Source organism: Chiloscyllium plagiosum, unplaced genomic scaffold (assembly GCF_037043375.1).
Source record: "Chiloscyllium plagiosum isolate Xiang-an unplaced genomic scaffold, Cpla_swu_hap1 HiC_scaffold_27, whole genome shotgun sequence".
Classification (NCBI taxonomy): domain Eukaryota; kingdom Metazoa; phylum Chordata; class Chondrichthyes; order Orectolobiformes; family Hemiscylliidae; genus Chiloscyllium; species Chiloscyllium plagiosum.
This window is the reverse complement of record NW_028270165.1, coordinates 18,223,047-18,240,491: the sequence shown is the minus strand read 5'-3', so window position 1 is coordinate 18,240,491 and position 17,445 is coordinate 18,223,047. Positions and strand designations below refer to the sequence as shown.

The 17,445-nt window shown below is 45.0% G+C and overlaps 2 protein-coding genes across 2 annotated transcripts in view; one reads left to right on the top strand and one right to left on the bottom strand.

Annotated features, from left to right (window-relative positions):
• LOC122545363 (uncharacterized) overlaps nt 1–17,445 on the top strand; it is a 227,691-nt gene that overhangs the window by 191,801 nt on the left and 18,445 nt on the right. The gene's annotated exons all lie outside the window — the stretch shown is intronic.
• On the bottom strand, nt 7,812–10,390 carry LOC148143308 (uncharacterized). Its single transcript, XM_087974133.1, has 2 exons — nt 10,267–10,390; nt 7,812–9,301 (listed from the first exon to the last, which is right to left on the bottom strand). The coding sequence occupies exon 2, from the start codon at nt 8,941–8,943 to the stop codon at nt 8,056–8,058; it is 888 nt and encodes a 295-aa protein (XP_087830259.1). The 5' UTR covers nt 8,944–9,301; nt 10,267–10,390; the 3' UTR covers nt 7,812–8,055.

Genomic DNA, 17,445 nt, shown 5'->3' with positions numbered 1-17,445 from the left:
TTCCCATTTGACTACCACCTCGATATTCAGGATCCAATCCTTGTCATCCTGAAGCCATGTTTCTGTAAGGAGTCACAGATCATAATTATTCTCTTCAATGTGTGCAGACAATTCATTTACTTTTGTTACAGTGCAGCACACATGCAGAAACACCACTTTTTGTTTCCATTTGTGATCTTCAGAATCCAGTTTTGATTGCTGGTATATTTACTCTCCTTGTCCCTTTCTATCATTCTCTGATGCTCATTTCCCACATCACGACATTGCTCACCAGCCTTGATTTGGATTGACCAGGCAAAATTGCTCATCATGTCCAGGGATGTGCAGGTTAGGTGGGTTAGCCATGGGAAATGCAGGGTTATTGTTTCATAGTAATAGAAGCAGGAGTAGGCCATTTGGTACATCCAGCCTGCTCCGCCAATCATTAAAATAATGGTAAAACTGTCTATCGTCTCAGCTCCTCCTCCCTGCATTATCCAAACTATCCTTAATTAATCTACCTGCAAAAACCTAACCAACTGTGTCTTCAATATACTTAATGAGGCTGTCTCTACTGCTTCCTTGGGCAGAGAATTCCATAGATTGACTACTATCCAGGAAAAATAGTTCCTCCTCATCTCTGTCCGAAATCCAGTCCTCCAAATTATGTGGCTTAGTCTCATCCACCAGCAGAAATATCTGGATAGGGTAGGGTTTCATCCCTACAGTGCAGTGAATTCCCACTTTCCACCAAAGTCCCATACATAACTGGATATTAATCTACCTACATCGAGGTGGATAGGCTGGGACTTTTCTCACTGGAGCACAGGAGGTTGAGAAGTAACCTTAGAGATTTATAAAATCATGAGGGGGGGCGGGGGGGGGGGGGGGGAGATGAGGTGACTGGTGGATGTCATTCCCCACGGGCGGGGATTTTAAGATTAGAGAGCAAACTTTGAAGGTGAGAGGAGAAAGATTTTAAAAAGACTTCAGGGGCAGCATTTTTTTTTAAAAAAGAGTGGTTTGTGTGTGGAATGAACATCCCAACACAGTGGTGGATGCAGGTACAGTAACAACATTTAAAAGACATTTGGATAAGTACATGAATAGGAAAGGTTCAGAGGGATATGGGCCAAACACAGGCAGGTGTGACTAGTTCAGTTTGAGAACATAGTCAGCATGGATTAGTCGGACTGAAGGGTCTGTTTCTATGCTGTATGACTCTGTAACAGTTCTGTACTGGACTTAAAAGCCATTTTCTCATCTTCCCCCATAAACATCCTCCTCTTGTTCAAAAATCAACTGAACTCAGCCTTGAATATATTCAATGATGCCCTAACTGCAGGCAGGCATCCCCATTTCTGAACTCATTTCCACTTGCTAATATACCACTTGCATTGCTCGCTGCACCTGACAACTGGCATTGACTGTTGTAGAAGGACGCTGAAGCCCCTTTGTACATCCACACGTCATTCCTGATGAAGGGCCCGTGCCTGAAGTGTCAACTCTCCTGCTCATCGAATGTTGACTGAGCATTTCCAGCACCACACTTTGACTCTGATCTCCAGCATCTGCTGTCCTCACTTTCTCCATATCCCAATGTCATCATTTAAACAATGCATCTCTTTTCTGCATTTTTTTTAAACACAGCAAAGGCTCTAACTTCACATTGGGGTACTGTATTTGCCATGTGTTTGCCAATTGTGGTCTTCGGGAGACAGAGGGTAAACTTAGGGAACGGTTCGCCGAGCGTCACAGCTGGGTCTGCATAGGCCGACCGGACCTCCCAATCACCACCCATTTTAATTCCCCTTCCCACTCCCTTTCTGACATGACCATCTTAGGCCACCTCCATTGCCGCAACAAATCAAACTACAAATTGGAGGAACACCACAACATCTTCCATCTGGGCAGCCTACAGCCTGGAGGACTCAACACTGAGTTCTCCAATTTCAAATAACCTCCTTCCCCACTCATCGAATCCCTTCCCAGGCTCTTCCCCATCCCTCCCTGCCCCCAACCAGATTCCTTCCTTCCAGTGACCAATCGGTTTGTACCCTCTACTTGTCTCCACCTATCCCCAATTCACCACCCTGCTTCCAGCACACCCTTGTTCTGCAGCTTTCCCAACACCCACCCCCAGTCCTGAACAAGGGTAACACCCAAAGCAAGGAACATGCGCAATGCTTGTTGACACAGAGGAACGTATGCAATATGCTCAGTGGTGATGCTGGCATTATTGACAGATTTTGAAGTGTCCAAATGCCAATAGGAGAAGAAAAAGGTGGTAGAACAACTTTTTTCCCCATCTGGCTCGATATTTTGTGGCTTTTCCGTCTTGTCTGGCTGCTCAACTTTCTTATGTCTTTTCCCTAGTGTAGGGGGTGAAGGTCTGCACTAGAGGGCCTAGGTTCATGGTGAGAGCAGAAAGATATAAAAGGTACCTAAGGGGCAACGTTTCCATGCAGAGGGTGGTGCGTGAATGGAATGAGCTGCCCGAGGAAGTGGTGGAGGCTGCTACAATTAAAGCACTTAAAAGGTCTCTGGATGGGTATACGTATAGGAAGGGCTTAGAGGCAGATGAGCCAAGTGCTGGCAAGTGGGACGGGATTAATTTAGGATATCTGGTTGGCATAGACTGGTTGGACCGAACGGTCCGTTTCCGTGCTGTACATCTCAACCATTCTTAATAATAAAAATGTATACTTTGACAAATTACAAACTATATCCATGTTAATAAGGCTCAGTACACCACACACTTCACTAACCATTCTCAACAGGTCCTGCCCCTTCAATGACTGAGGAACATCCGCCTCCAGAATGCTCACCGGCTCCTGCCTGCTGTACAGCCGGCCGGTGTGGCCGTGACACAGCAGCTGCGCCAGGAAGGCGGCGGTGCCCAGTGACGGGTGTCTGCCCCGGGCCGCACGGCGCCATTTTCCTAACGGCCGCCCTCCCGCCGCTTCCCCGCTCGAGCGACTTCTCCTCCCAACCGCCTTCGCCCCCGCGTGACGTCTGCACGGGGGATGGGCGGGGCCGGGGGAGCCTCACCGTCACCAAGCAACAGCCACCTCGCGCTACAACTGCTGCTACCTGAAGCGGGAAATCTGCATTTTAAAAGGGACATGGACATTTAATGGGCTATTTCTGCAAATAGATTGAAATGGACAAAATTACATTCAAAGGGATGTGGGCACATTCAAAGGGATGTGGGCACATTCAAAGGGATGTGGGCACATTCAAAGGGATGTGGGCACATTCAAAGGGATATTTTAATATGCAAAATGACGCAGTCATATCAAAATGAATCTACATTTCAAAGAGACGTTGCCCTATTTATCAGTAGAAATGACACTTTAAGAGACAGTCATATCTAAAGGGGTAAGTATACATTAACGAGGGGCAAGATTGCGCTTAGAGGAACACAACACATTTAAAGGGCATAACTACATTTGAAGGGGCATTTTTATATTTAAAAAGACACATTGAAATCTCATAATTAAAAGTACATGGTAATATTTAGAAAGCGTGACCATATTCGAAATAGTGCAGCCACTTTATAAGAAAAGAGATTTGGGCTGGGGGGCGGGGGGTAAGATTTACTTTTTAAGAAAATAAGCAAGTTATTGCGATTTGGAATGATCTTGAAGGGGTGATGGCACCAGTAAGTGGCAAAAGCTAATACAAAATTCTTGAACAGAAAATGATTCCAGATATATGTGGATGCAGGGAAATAATTCAACAAAAGAGCCATTACAAATTTATGGAGCAAACAATAACCTTTTGAGAGCTATAAATTGGAGCATCAATATTTAAGTAGGATTGTTCACAACTGAATGACATTACCAGACTGAAAATTCACAGCCTAAAAAATGTTTTGGCATTTGATGAAGTTATTTGGGCAATAGCAAATGAAATATCAAAGAAATACAAAGTTATAAGGAGGGATACATATCTTGTTTAACGAAATACAATGGCAGTGCAGAGAATTTCAGAAATGCGCAATAAATATTCACAGTGTACCCCTTAATCAACTCATTCAAGAATTTCAAATTGTGTTTGAGGCAATTCAATGGTAAATGGCAACATTTGTTTGTTAATACACTCACCATAAATTGTGAATATGATTTTGATAAAAATAATCTGGTTAATCCCAAATGGAGCAATTAAGTGCAAAGTTACTTTCAACCATTTAATAAAACACTGTATTTTCATATGAAATAAAATTTGCAATGTTATAAAATCTTTAGAAAGGCGGCACGGTGGCACAGTGGTTAGCACTGCTGCCTCACAGCGCCAGAGTACCGGGTTCAATTCCCGCCTCAGGCGACTGACTATGTGGCGTTTGCACGTTCTCCCCGTGTCTGCGTGGGTTTCCTCCCAAAGTCCAAAGATGTGCAGGTCAGGTGAATTGGCCAGGCTAAATTGCCTGTAGTGTTAGGTTAGGGGTATGGGTGGGTTGCGCTTCGGCGGGTCGGTGTGGACTTGTTGGGCCGAAGGGCTGTTTCCACACTGTAAAGGAATCTAATCTAATATTAAACAAAATAGCTTTCCTGGGTGTCAATATTTACAACAGTTATGCAGCTATTATTTGGCAATTAACCAACTAATTGAAATAATTTCAGAATAAATTAGCTGTTTCATTATTATACATTGAGATATTTTAATTAAAATGTCACAAAGGAAATCTTTAACACAAAGCAAAGTTAGATAAAATACAAAAGTATCTTGCAGAATTCACTTCAAATCATATCTGTTGAATCACAAAAAGATGATGCTCAATGTACCAAATGATGGACAATCACTTGTAATGATGGAAAAAATATTGTAAAGAATGTATATCTCTCAATTATATCTTAAATGAATATGTACTCTGCCTTGGACAACAACAACTGAAAGTTTTTTTTTGACAAATTGAAAACTACAATAGCAAAGCTTTAGAAAATCCACCACGGAGCCAAATCTTGAATAAAAGTTTTTTTCAGGCTTCTCCAGCTTCAATTAGCTGAAGAAGAAAAAAAATGCTTCTGGTTGGAGACGTGAATAAAAACGAATCAGAGGACTATGGACCAAATGCTAGCAAATGGGTCACTAGATTAATTTAGGATATTTGGTTCTCTGGATTGAGGGGTTTGTTTCTGTGCTCTACAACTCTATGACTCTATTTCTACATAGTCAGAATCAATTTCACAAAACTAGGATTAGGCCATTCATCCTTTACAGCCTGTCTTGGGCTGTGGCCTAACTACGCACGTTTCAATGCAAGTTTCAGAAAGATTTCAGCAGCTCTTTTCAAAAAGTGAACATGCTTTCAGACTTTAACAATGTTTCTGAATATATCAATGTAACTATTCTCAATGTTAAAGATCAGCCATTTCAGAATGTCATTTAAACGTAGAGCTTTTCTAACAATAGGTGTGAATTCTGTGTGTCCCAGTATCGAGTCAGACTAACATTGTTGTTCGAAAAGCTCTGCATTTAAATGACATTCTTGAAGGTAATTTAAAACAAGTTCTGGGATTAACGTACCAAAGAACAGAAGCCCATTCTAAAATATGAAAGATTTAATCTAAAATTGTTTAGTGAAGGACATCTCCATGACCGTGGACTCCTTTGGCTATAAATTGTGATCATGACCTTACTGTCCACGACCAGCTGATGAAAGAGCAGCACTCTGAAATGGAGTGATCAGTAAAAATGTCTCATTTGGATCACCCAAGGTTGGAAATGGAAGCATATCTCTTCAAGGTTACAGTTTGATTTGCCCTTTCAACGTTCTTGAAATTTAAGGGGTTCCATTGTCGGGTTCAATTCTGATCCATTAAAATCAGTATCCAGTCTCATCGGAGTGCAGAACCAACTCAACTGACGGAACAAACACAACAACTTTTCGATTTGCTTTTTAGATGTGACATCTTCTCTCCGTCCCTCTCTGGTGACCCAACAGGACTACCAGAGCTGGAAGTACCATTCTCGAAATACGATTGCTAACCTACAGTTTTCTTTTAAAGGATTTCAAAGCTGCTAGCCTGATCTCGCACAAAGCACAAAAACAGACTGTTCACCCGTGCCTGCGCAGAGGAGAAATTTCAGGAGAAACAGATCACAAAATAACAACTGTTACCAGTCCCACAACACGTGTTTCCTTGGACAAAGTTAAAAATCTCATAACATCAGGTTATAAACCAACAGATTTATTTGGAAACACTAATGTTTGGAGCACCGCTCTTATCAGGTTGGTTGTGGAGAATGAGATCATGATCATGGCATTTATAGCCAAAGGAGTCCAGTGCCATGGAGATGTGATATATTAAACAATTTTAGATTAAATCTTTCATCTTTTAGAATGGGTTTCTGCTCTTTGGCATGTTAATTCCAGAACTTGTTTTTAATTACCTTCGCAAGAAAGTCATTCAAATGCACAGCTTTTCTAACAATAGGTGTGAATTCTGTCTGGGTCCCAGTGTTAAGTCAGATGGACATTTTTCTTAGAAATGTTGTGCATTTAAATCACATTCTTGAGAAGGTAGTTTTTAAGATTAGGGTGTAGATTAGGCTGGATTGGCCATGCTAAATTACCCTTATTGTTCAGGATATGCAAGGTAGGGTGGATTAGCTATGAGAAATATGAAGTAAGGGGGTGGGTCTGGGTGGCAATGGTGCTAAATGCCTTCGTAACCATTCAGTCTACCAGTTCTTTGCAGGTTGCATAACTATGTATCTGAACCCTCCCAGGTCTCTGTTTTAACTATACAAGTCCTGTCCTTCCTCGTTTTAGTAAAATGCAATCCCTTGCTTTTATTCATACCTCTCTCATATACGCACACCCTAACATGCTCACACACTCACAGACTTATACTCCATCATACTCTCACTTTACCAAGCATGCACACACTCTTACATGCACTCACACACAAACTCACATGCACACACACACACACAACTCTATGGAGTGAATTTGTATTGGCAGAATTATATTTGTAGATCCTTTCAATTTTGGTCACAAAATGCACAATCTACAGGCAGTCAATCCATGTAATATTTTATATATTTCTACTTTAAAAACAAACTAGTCTGATTCAAGTTTGGGATACTGACAGACTCGAACCTCACAACTTTAATGTATTGTGTGAGATGAAAGGTCACTTTTTAAAAAAATATAAAACCATAAGTCATCTCAAGAACATGACTTAGATGTTGTTCTTGGATTTACATATTAATGAACTGAAACCTGCAACCCATTCTAAAAGGCATCAGTTGCATGACACTATGAATTTTCCGATAAGATTTGTGTCTTATGATCCTGCTCCACAGCTACCTGTGGAAGGACCGGCGCTCCGAAAGCTCGTGCTTCCGAATAAATCTGTTGGACTAGAACCTGGTCTTGTGTGATTTTTAACTTTATCCACCCCAGTCCAATACTGGCACTGCCACATCGTTTCTAGTGAACACAGTCCATACCTCCCAGTGCTGCCAGTAAACTTTACAATGTCAATGAAACACAGTACCTGCACTCCTGAAAAATTTACAATTTCTAATGATACTAGCTACCCATTCACTGCTCCACCCGATGCACAACATTGAAAACTTAGTGCAGGAGGCTGAAAGAAATGAACAGCTTTAAAACAAAAAACCTCTTGGAGCTCAAAGCTTTCAATGAGAGTCTGAGCCTGCGGTAAGTTCAGGTAATCTTTATTGTGACCCAACTTTGTTAAAGCTTCAGATCCCCCCAGCAAAAAGGTGTAGAAAAAGTAGCTGCTTTTTAATCAGCTCAAGGTCAAAGCACGCATACTTCTCAACCCCCCCCCCCCCCCCATCCCACCTCACTTTCTTTACTGTTGGTCATCACCAAGTTGTCCTTTGTAATTGGATCCTTGGTACAGCCGTAACCTGGAGGAAGTATTGCCTCACTCAGCAATTTCACCCCACCCTAAAAACGGTTTCATCATCAGATTCTGAAATCCAGATTTCTGACCGAATTCCAATTCCGTGATCTGCTGCGGCTGGATTCAAACTCAGGAGTCCCAGGAACTGGGTTGATAGTCCAGTCCCTAATGGCACTCGGTTGTTGCTCCTTCAATCATCCTGCGATAGCACATGAACTCGTTGGTGCCTCCACAGGTGGGAGGAGCGGGTGAAGGCCTTCTCCCCCGTGTGGATCCACTGGTGGGTCTGGAGATTGGAGGAATCGCTGAACCCCTTCCTGCACTCAGGGCAGCTGAAGGGCCACTCCCCTGTGTGAGCCCTCTGGTGTCTCAGCAGGATGGAGGAATTGCTGAAGGCCTTCCCGCACTCTGTGCAGGGGAATGGCCTCTCCCCCATATGGATCCGCCGGTGGGTCAGCAGAGTGGTGGAACTGCTGAAGGCCTTCCTGCACTCGGGGCAGCTGAAGGGCTTCTCCCCAGTGTGGAGATGCTGGTGCTTCCACAAGTTGCTCACCTGACTAAATCTCTTCCCCCACTTCGGGCAGGTGAACGGCCTCTCCTCCGTGTGGACCCGCTGGTGAGTCAGCAGATGGGAGGAATTCCTGAAGGCCTTCCCACACTCGGGGCAGCTGTAGGGCCTCTCCCCAGTGTGGACCCGCCAGTGGGTCAGCAGGTCAGAGGAATGTCTGAATGCCTTCTTGCACTCGGAGGAAGAAAACGGCCTCTCACCAGTGTGGAATCGCCTGTGTGGCTGAAGGTTGAAGGAATTGCTGAAGGCTTTCGCGCACTCGGGACACGGGAACGGCCTCTCCCCTGTGTGGACCCGCTGGTGAGTCCGCATGGCAGAGGCCTGGGTAAAGCCCTTCCCACACTCAGGGCAGCTGAAGGGCCTCTCTCTGGTGTGACTGCGCAGATGAGTTTCCAGGGCAGATGGGACATAGAAGCCTTTCCCGCAGTCACCACACTTCCATGGTTTCTCCACAGGGCGGGATTCCTCAGGTTTTTCCATGGCCGAAGCTTCAGCCGCACACAAACGCATGTAGAGCCCCTTCGCACCGTGATTTCATCTTAACAGGCGGTATAGCTGTTACACGCTCCACACTCAGTGCACTGCAACAGTAGGTCTCTCATCCAGTCCCACTGATACTGGAAATGTACTCGAACAGGAACCAAAAAGCTTTGCTCCTTCTCACAGAATCGCAGTCAAAAATCGTTGTGGTCCTGATAGATTGAGTGACTGTCAGACATTGACACCAAAGTGAGGACTGCTGACTCTGGAGAGTCACTGTCAAAAAGCACGGCACTTGAAAATTCACAGCACATCAAGTAGCATCCGAGGAGCAGGAGAGTTGACGTTACAGTTGATTTTGAAACTTCTGTCTTCAGATCTTCAAACGCTGTAAAAAGAGAATATAAAAGTCATCACTGTCAGTCCAGGGTAGAAATTCAGAACAAGCAATTCTGCTTTCTGGAGAACACTCTTTTCTTTTATTATTCCACAAAATTGAAAGTGCCATCCCATTCTCTCTCTCCCCTTCTGTTCTCACTCCACTTTAACTAATTCTCCTGAAGGTGCTGATTCAGGATCTTACAGGAGCAGAAAAGCAAAAACATCAAGACTTATCTCTCTGAAACTCCACCTGAAAGTTAATATCTTTCACGTCATTGGCATAATGCTGAGAGTGAGCAGGTCTGATGTGGAAAGCAAAATAAAGTGTGCCAATTCAGGATGAACCTGCAATGCAGCTTCTTGAAGAACATCCTCAAGAAATGGTTAATGTCCCCCGGAAGGGGAGCATAATGAGACACCAAGGTATTAACACCGACACCAGAGAGAGAAACTGAACACACAGACGTGGCAAACGTTAGTGGAAAGTCAGAGTCATATACACACAGAAACAGGCACAGGCACTTCAGTCAAACTCTTCTGTGCTGACCAGATAGCCTAAATTAATCTAGTCACATTTGCCAGCACGTGTTCCCTGGCCCTCTGAACCGTCCGTATTTATACACCCGTCCAAATGCCTTTTAAATGCTGTGATTGTACCAGCCTCCGCTACTTTCTCTGGCAGGTCATTCCGTACACACATTCACACCCGCCCAAACCTCGTGAAATAGTTGCCTCCTTAGGTCTCTTTCAAATCTCCACGCCCCCTCCCCCGCCGCCCTCGCCCTAAACCAATCACCCTGTCGTTCTGGACTCCCCCACCCCAAGGAAAAGACCATGTCTATTTACCCTATCCATGCTCCTTATGATTTTATAAACGTCTATAAGGTTACCCCTAAGATTCTGGCGCGGGCTGGGGAAACAGCCCCACCCTATCCTTCTGTCCCTCCTCACCCGGGCAATTAAGACACATACCTGAGTTTGCAGAGTCTGCGCCCTCCCTGGATTCACTCCAGTTGCTACCAGTGAACAGATTTTCTCCCTCTCAGATTGAAGAGTTGCCCAGCGAAAGGGTTTTACTCTGAACCGAGCAGAGTCACTTCCGCGTTGTGACGTCATCGATGGGTCGAGGCGGCGGAGGGAGAGACAGGAAGGGGAGGGGCGAGCAGCGGGGACAAGAGGAGAGTGAGAGGGCGGAGCGAGGCCGGGACAGTGGGAGGAGCAAGTGTCGAGCGACGGAACACGAGATGGGGCGTGACGAGACGAAGGGGCGGGGCGAACGGCGGCTCCGCAGTGCGCCTGCTCCGGACTAACGGCCCGCACTGCTCTGCACAGTTTGCAAAAATCCTTTCACTTCAGAGAATCCGCACAATGTAGAAGCAGGTCACCCGGCCCAATGGGACCACACCGACCCTCCGAAGGGTAACCCACCCACATCCATTCCCCTTCCCCTCCTGCCCGATATTTACCCCCCGAATAGACATCACCTGCCCATACCTGGGCACTATGGGTAATTTAACATGGCGAATCCACCCTAATCTGTACATCCCTGGACCATGTGGGACAATTTAGCATGGCCAATCCACCCTCACCCTTCACAGATGAACTACTCTCCGGGAAAAACTGCTCCTCCTCATCTCTACCTTAAATCTACTCCCCCTAATTTTATGGCCGAGTCTCATCCCCCAGCAGGAACTACTAGACAGGGCAGGGAGCTGGTGGGCGTGGGTCGGGATGGCATGCTCTTCAGAGGGGTTGAATGGCCTACTTCCACACTGTAGAGATTGAATGATTTACTGCAGTCGTGTTTGCCCCGGATCACAGCGCGCAGAACCTCCCACCTTCCACCAAATCAAAAGACAAGTCCCACCCTGCCCTCTCGTATGTGTGTTATTTGTCTGCTTAATCGTTTCCAGTGAGCACGGCCTAAACCCCGCTGCTGTCAGTAAACTTTAAAATGCTCAGGAAACAATGAGGTATTGAAAACCGTAAGGTTTCTAATGATAACAGTGACTGATTCACTCCTTCTGATGTACAGCAGTGGAAATACAATGCTGGAGGCTGAAAGAAATGAGCAGTTTAAAACAAGAATCCACCTAACCCTTCACTCAGCTCCCCACTCAGCACACTGTACTTACTGCCGGTAAACCTTAAAGCACTTCATCCCCACAGTGCAATGAATTCCCACTTTTCATTAAAATTCTGGATGTACTCATTCACTCAGTTGCTGTCCCACAAATTAAAGATTTCACTGTAACTTGTTCTGTGCAATGAACCAGAATTGATCAGGGACCTCGAAGTGAAGGAGCCATTGGGAAGTAGTGACCATAATACAATAAGCTTCAATCTGCAATTTGAGAAGGAGAGGGTACAATCGGAAGAGACAATATTTCTGTTGAATAAAGGGAACTATGGAGCTATGAGGGAGGAGCTGGCCAAAGTTCAATGGTGCAATACCTTAGCAGGGATGACAGTGGAGGAACAATGGCAGATATTTCTGTGTATAATGCAGAAGATGCAGGATCAGTTCATTCCAAAAAGGAAGACAGAGCCTAGGAGGAGGCATGGGTGGCCATGGCTGATGAGGGAAGTTAAGAAACATATAATGTTAAAAGAGAAAAAGTATAACATAGCAAAGATAAGTGGGAAAATGGAGGACTGGGAAGCTTTTAAAGAACAACAGAGGATAACTAAGAAGGAAATACACAGAGAAAAAATGAGGTATGAAGGTAAACTGGCCAAAAACATAAAGGAGGATAGTAAAAGCTTTTTTAGATATGTGAAAGGCAAAAAAATGGTTCAGACTAAAATTGGGCCCTTGAAGACAGAAACAGGGGAATATATTACGGGGAACAAAAAAATGGCAGAAGAATTGAATTGGTACTTCAGATCTGTGTTCACTGGGGAAGACACAAACTGTCTCCCTGAGGTAACAGTGGCTGAAGGACCTGAACTTAAGGGAATTTATATTTGCCATAATTTGGTGTTGGAGAGACTGTTAGGTCTGAAGGTCGATAAGTTCCCGGGGCCTGATGGTCTACATCCCAGGGTACTGAAGGAGGTGGCTCGAGAAATCGTGGATGCGTTGGTGATTATTTTCCAGAGTTCGATAGACTCGGGATCAGTTCCTGCGGATTGGAGGGTGGCTAATTTGTACCACTTTTTAAGAAAGGTGGGAGAGAGAAAGCAGTAAATTATAGACCAGTTAGTCTGACCTCAGTGGTGGAAAAGATGCTGGAGTCTATTATAAAGGATGAAATTACGACACATCTGGATAGTAGTAACAGGATAGGTCAGAGTCAGCATGGATTTATGAAGGGGAAATCATGCTTGACTAATAATCTGGAAATTTTTTGAGGATGTACCTCTGAAGATGGACGAGGGACATCCAGTAGATGAAGTGTACCTGGACTTTCAAAAAGCTTTCGATAAAGTCCTACATCGGAGGTTAGTGAGCAAAATTAGGGGGCATGGTATTGGGGGCAAAGTACTAACTTGGATTGAAAGTTAGTTGGCTGATAGGAAACAAAGAGTAGTGATAAACAGCTCCATTTTGGAATGGCAGGCAGTGACCAGTGGGGTACCGCAGGGATCAGTGCTAGGACCGCAGCTTTTTACAATATATATTAATGATATAGAAGATGGTATTAGTAATAACATTTGCAAAGTTTCTGATGATACTAAGCTGGGTGGCAGGGTGAAATGTGAGGAGGATGTTAGGAGATTACAGGTGACCTGAACAGGTGAGGTGAGTGGTCAGATGCATGGCAGATGCAGTTTAATGAGGATAAATGTATGGTTATCCACTTTGGTGGCAAGAACAGGAAGGCATATTACTACTTAAATGGAATCAATTTAGGTAAAGGGGCAGTACAAAGAGATCTGGGTGTTCTTGTACACCAGTCAATGAAGGTAAGCATGCAGGTACAGCAGGTAGTGAAGAAGGCTAATAGCATGCTGGCCTTCATAACAAGAGGGATTGAGTATAGAAACAAAGAGGTTCTTCTGCAGCTGTACAGGGCCCTGGTGAGACCATACCTGGAGTATTGTGTGCAGTTCTGGTCTCCAAATTTGAGGAAAGACATTCTGGCTATTGAGGAAGTGCTGCGTATGTTCACGAGGTCAATTCCTGGAATGGCGGGACTACCTTACGCTGAAAGACTGGAGCGACTGGGCTTGTATACCCTTGAGTTTAGAAGACTGAGAGGGGATCTGATTGAGACATATAAGATTATTAAAGGATTGGACACTCTGGAGGCAGGAAACATGTTTCCGCTGATGGGTGAGTGCTGAACCAGAGGACACAGCTTAAAAATACGGGGTAGACCATTTAGGACAGAGATGAGGAGAAAGTTCTTCACCCAGAGAGTGGTGGCTGTGTGGAATGCTCTGCCCCAGAGGGCAGTGGAGGCCCAGTCTCTGGATTCATTTAAGAAAGAGTTGGATAGAGCTCTCAAGGATAGTGGAATCAAGGGTTATGGAGATAAGGCAGGAACAGGATACTGATTCAGGATGATCAGCCATGATCATATTGAATGGTGGTGCAGGCTTGAAGGGTAGAATGGCCTACTCCTGCACCTATTGTCTATTGCTCCCAGAAAGGGCAAAACATCTTTGAAAGCTGCTCTGAAAGTGCTCTGACTCTTCTGCTTTAAGCAAAGCTGATTAGAGTTATAAAGCATGGAAACAGACCCTTCGGCCCAGCTTGTCATGCCAACCAAATATCCTAAATTAACCTAGTCGCATTTGGCCCATATCCCTCTAAATCCTTCCTAATCATGTACCTATCCAGATGCCTTTTAAATGTTGTCATTATCTGGTAGTTTGTTACACACATGCACCATCCTCTGCATGAAAACCTTGCCGGTCACATCCCTTTTAAATCATTCCCCTCTCACCTCAAACATATGCCCTCTAGTTTTGGACTCCCCTACCCTGGGAAAAAGTGCTTGGGTATTTACCCTATCCATGCCCCTCATAAACATCTATAAGATCACCCCCATAGCCTCCAATTCTCCAGGGAAAATATCCCTGGCCTCTTCAGCCTCTCACTGTAGGTCACAAGCATGGCAACAGCCTTGTAAATCTTCTCCAACCACTTCCAAAGTTTCACAACCTCTTTGCAATAGCAGGGAGACCAGAACTGAACACAGTATTCCAAAAGTGGCCGAAACAATGTCTTATACAGCTGCAAAATGCAACACCTCTCATTTCTCTAAATAAAACTCTGCTTGAAATGCTTCAAGATCTTAACCATATCCAATGGGCTGATGAGTGGCAAGTAACATGAATGCCATGCAAATGTCACAGAATGACTCATCCCCAAAAGAGATAATCTGACCACTGACCTGTGATATCAACAATGTTACTGTCACTAAATACCCCACGATCAACATCCTTGGGGTTAACCATTGAACAGAAACTCAACTAGATGAACCATACATACACAGTGGCTACAAGAGCAGGTCAGAGGCCAGAAATACTGTAGTGAGTAACTCACCTCCTGACTCTCCAAAACCTATTCCAACTTCTACAAGCCACAAGTCAGCAGTGTAATGGAATACTCCCCACTAGCTTGGATGGGGTTGCAGCTGCAACTGTATTTGAAACGCTTCATACCATCCAGGTCAATGTTGCCTGCTTGATTGGTACCATATCCACTGTTCAGAAGCAGTAGTGTGTAGTATCTACAAGATGCACTGCAAAAATTTACCAAAGCACCTTACAAATTGCCTTTCAAACTAACAGCCACTTCCATCTAGAAGGACCAGGAAACAGATACATGGGAACAAAACCTCTTGCAAGTACCCCTCCAAGCCACTCACCATCTTCACTTGGAGATGTTCCTTCAGTGTCACTGGTCCAAATCCTGGAATTTCTTCCCTCAAGACGTTGTGGGTCATCGTACAGGATGTGTACTGCAACAGTTCAAGAAGGCAGCTCACCACCACATTCTCAAGGAGAACCAAATGCTGGCCAGCCAGTGACACCCATGTACCAGAAGTAGATTTTAATAAATTATTTAAACAGGGTGTTGGAATCTGCAAACTAAAGAAAATCAACGTTAAGAAGGGTCAGATGGAGTGCATTGATTCGGTGCTTATTTTAGAGCAGATAAAAAGCGATTATACTGACACTGAATTGGAACTAGAGTTTATAGTTAAACACCTGTAGTGTTCCACTCAATGTATAAATCTAAAATCGATGAATGATTTACCCCTGACGTGTACTTCATTAAGGAGGAGAAAGTGAGGACTGCAGATGCTGGAGATCAGAGCTGAAAATGTGTTGCTGGAAAAGCGCAGCAGGTCAGGCAGCATCGAAGGAGCAGGAGAATCGACGTTTCGGGCATGAGCCCTTCTTCATTAACTTCATTAACACGTGAATAGGACAGTTAAGAAGGCATATGGGATACTGGATTTCATGACATTAATGGCGCCTTCAATTCCCACGATCCCATGCGATCGAGAAACCTCTCTATGGGCCCCTGGCAGTGCGCATGCGTGCGGCGAGGCAAAGTTACTGAGTGTGGGAGAGGAATGGCGCCGGCGGCTGAAGGAACAAGAACAGGAGCCGCTGGAAAAGCTGAGCAGGTCCGGCAGCTCGTGTCGGGAGGAATGTGAGGAGGTGTTTCGGGTCCGGGGATTCTCCTTCAGAACAGGACCAGGTTTCAGGAACATCCCGGGGAGGTCGCCAGGCCCCGAGCGCCAAGACCTGGCTCCTGCCCCCGGGGAGAGGAGACAGTGAGACAGGGTAGGATTGGGACCCGCGGGAGGAGGGAGACTGGGGAGTTTATAAACTCCTAGGGGGAGGCCTGAGGCCGTGAAGAAAACCTCCCCAGGCCGACTTCACCACCGAAGGAGCTCTCGTGTTGCCGGGGTAACAGGGCGCCATCATTGTAAGGATAAGGCGCATGTTGCCTTGGGGCGGGGAGTGCGGGCGGCCATCTTGGTGAGGGCACCATCAGCTGTCATTTCCGGGAGAGAAGTCACAGTTGGTGTCATTCAACTAGAATTTCCTCATTTCACTCTGAGAGACCTGGCCCTGAGCTTGGTTTGTGTGGCCCTAAAACAGGAAAAGGGAGTGGGAGAGAGAGAGAGAGATCTAGAATGACACGAAGGCGGACTGTGAATTTGAGGTGAATGAATCTGATCATTTGTGGAGCTGGAACCGAAACTGGGTACTTCCAAGATCGCAGTGACCAGGAGAGCATTAATGTGTTGATGTTATTTTCAGTTTGTAGACAGGAGAAAAGAGAACGCCAAGAGTGGAGGAAAGACATGATGAAGATGGATTTGAAATTCAATGCAGGAGGAGGGAGAACTTGAGCCAGCACCCAGCCCATATCCCTCCGAACCCTTCCTATTCATATACCCATCCAGATGCCTTTTAAATGTTGCAATTGCACTAGCCTCCTCCACTTCCTCCAGCAGTTCATTCCATACACTTACCACTCTCTGCATGAAAATGTTGCCGCTTACAACTCATTTAAATCTTTCCCCTCTCACCCTAAACCTATGTTCTAGAGTTATCAACCACCCCACCCCAGGGAGAAGACTTTGTCTATTTATTCTATCCGTGCACCTCATCATTTTATAAACCTTTATAAGGTCATCCCTCAGCGTCCGACTCTCCACGGAAAACCGCCAGCATGTTTAACTTCTCCCGATAGCTCAAATCCCTCAACCCGAGCATGGGATGTTACCTGTGTTTTATGATAGAAGCAACATATGTGGTTAATTGGTCTGCCATCTCTTTGTTCCACATGAGAACTTTGCCTGTTCTAGTTGTTATTGTTTTCTCTAATTTTTTTCCTCTTCACATTCCCCATTTTCCCCTTTTGACCAATCCTTTTGTTGAAACCTGAACTGCTCCCAGTCTTCAGATCTGCTACTTTATTTTGAGCCAATTTGTACGCCACTCCTTTGGATCTAGCCCTATCCATCATGTCCCTTGTTAGCCGTGGCTGTGCCACCTTCTGTGTTTTATTTTTTCAGACAGGAATGGACAACTGTTGCAGTTCCTCCAGGTGCTCTTTAAATGTTTGTCATTTCTTTCAATAATGTTCCTTCATTTGTTGTGGCCTGTTTGTGCCTGTAATTTCCTTGCTTTAGATTTAAGTCCCCAGTCTCAGAATCACCTCTGTTCCTCTCC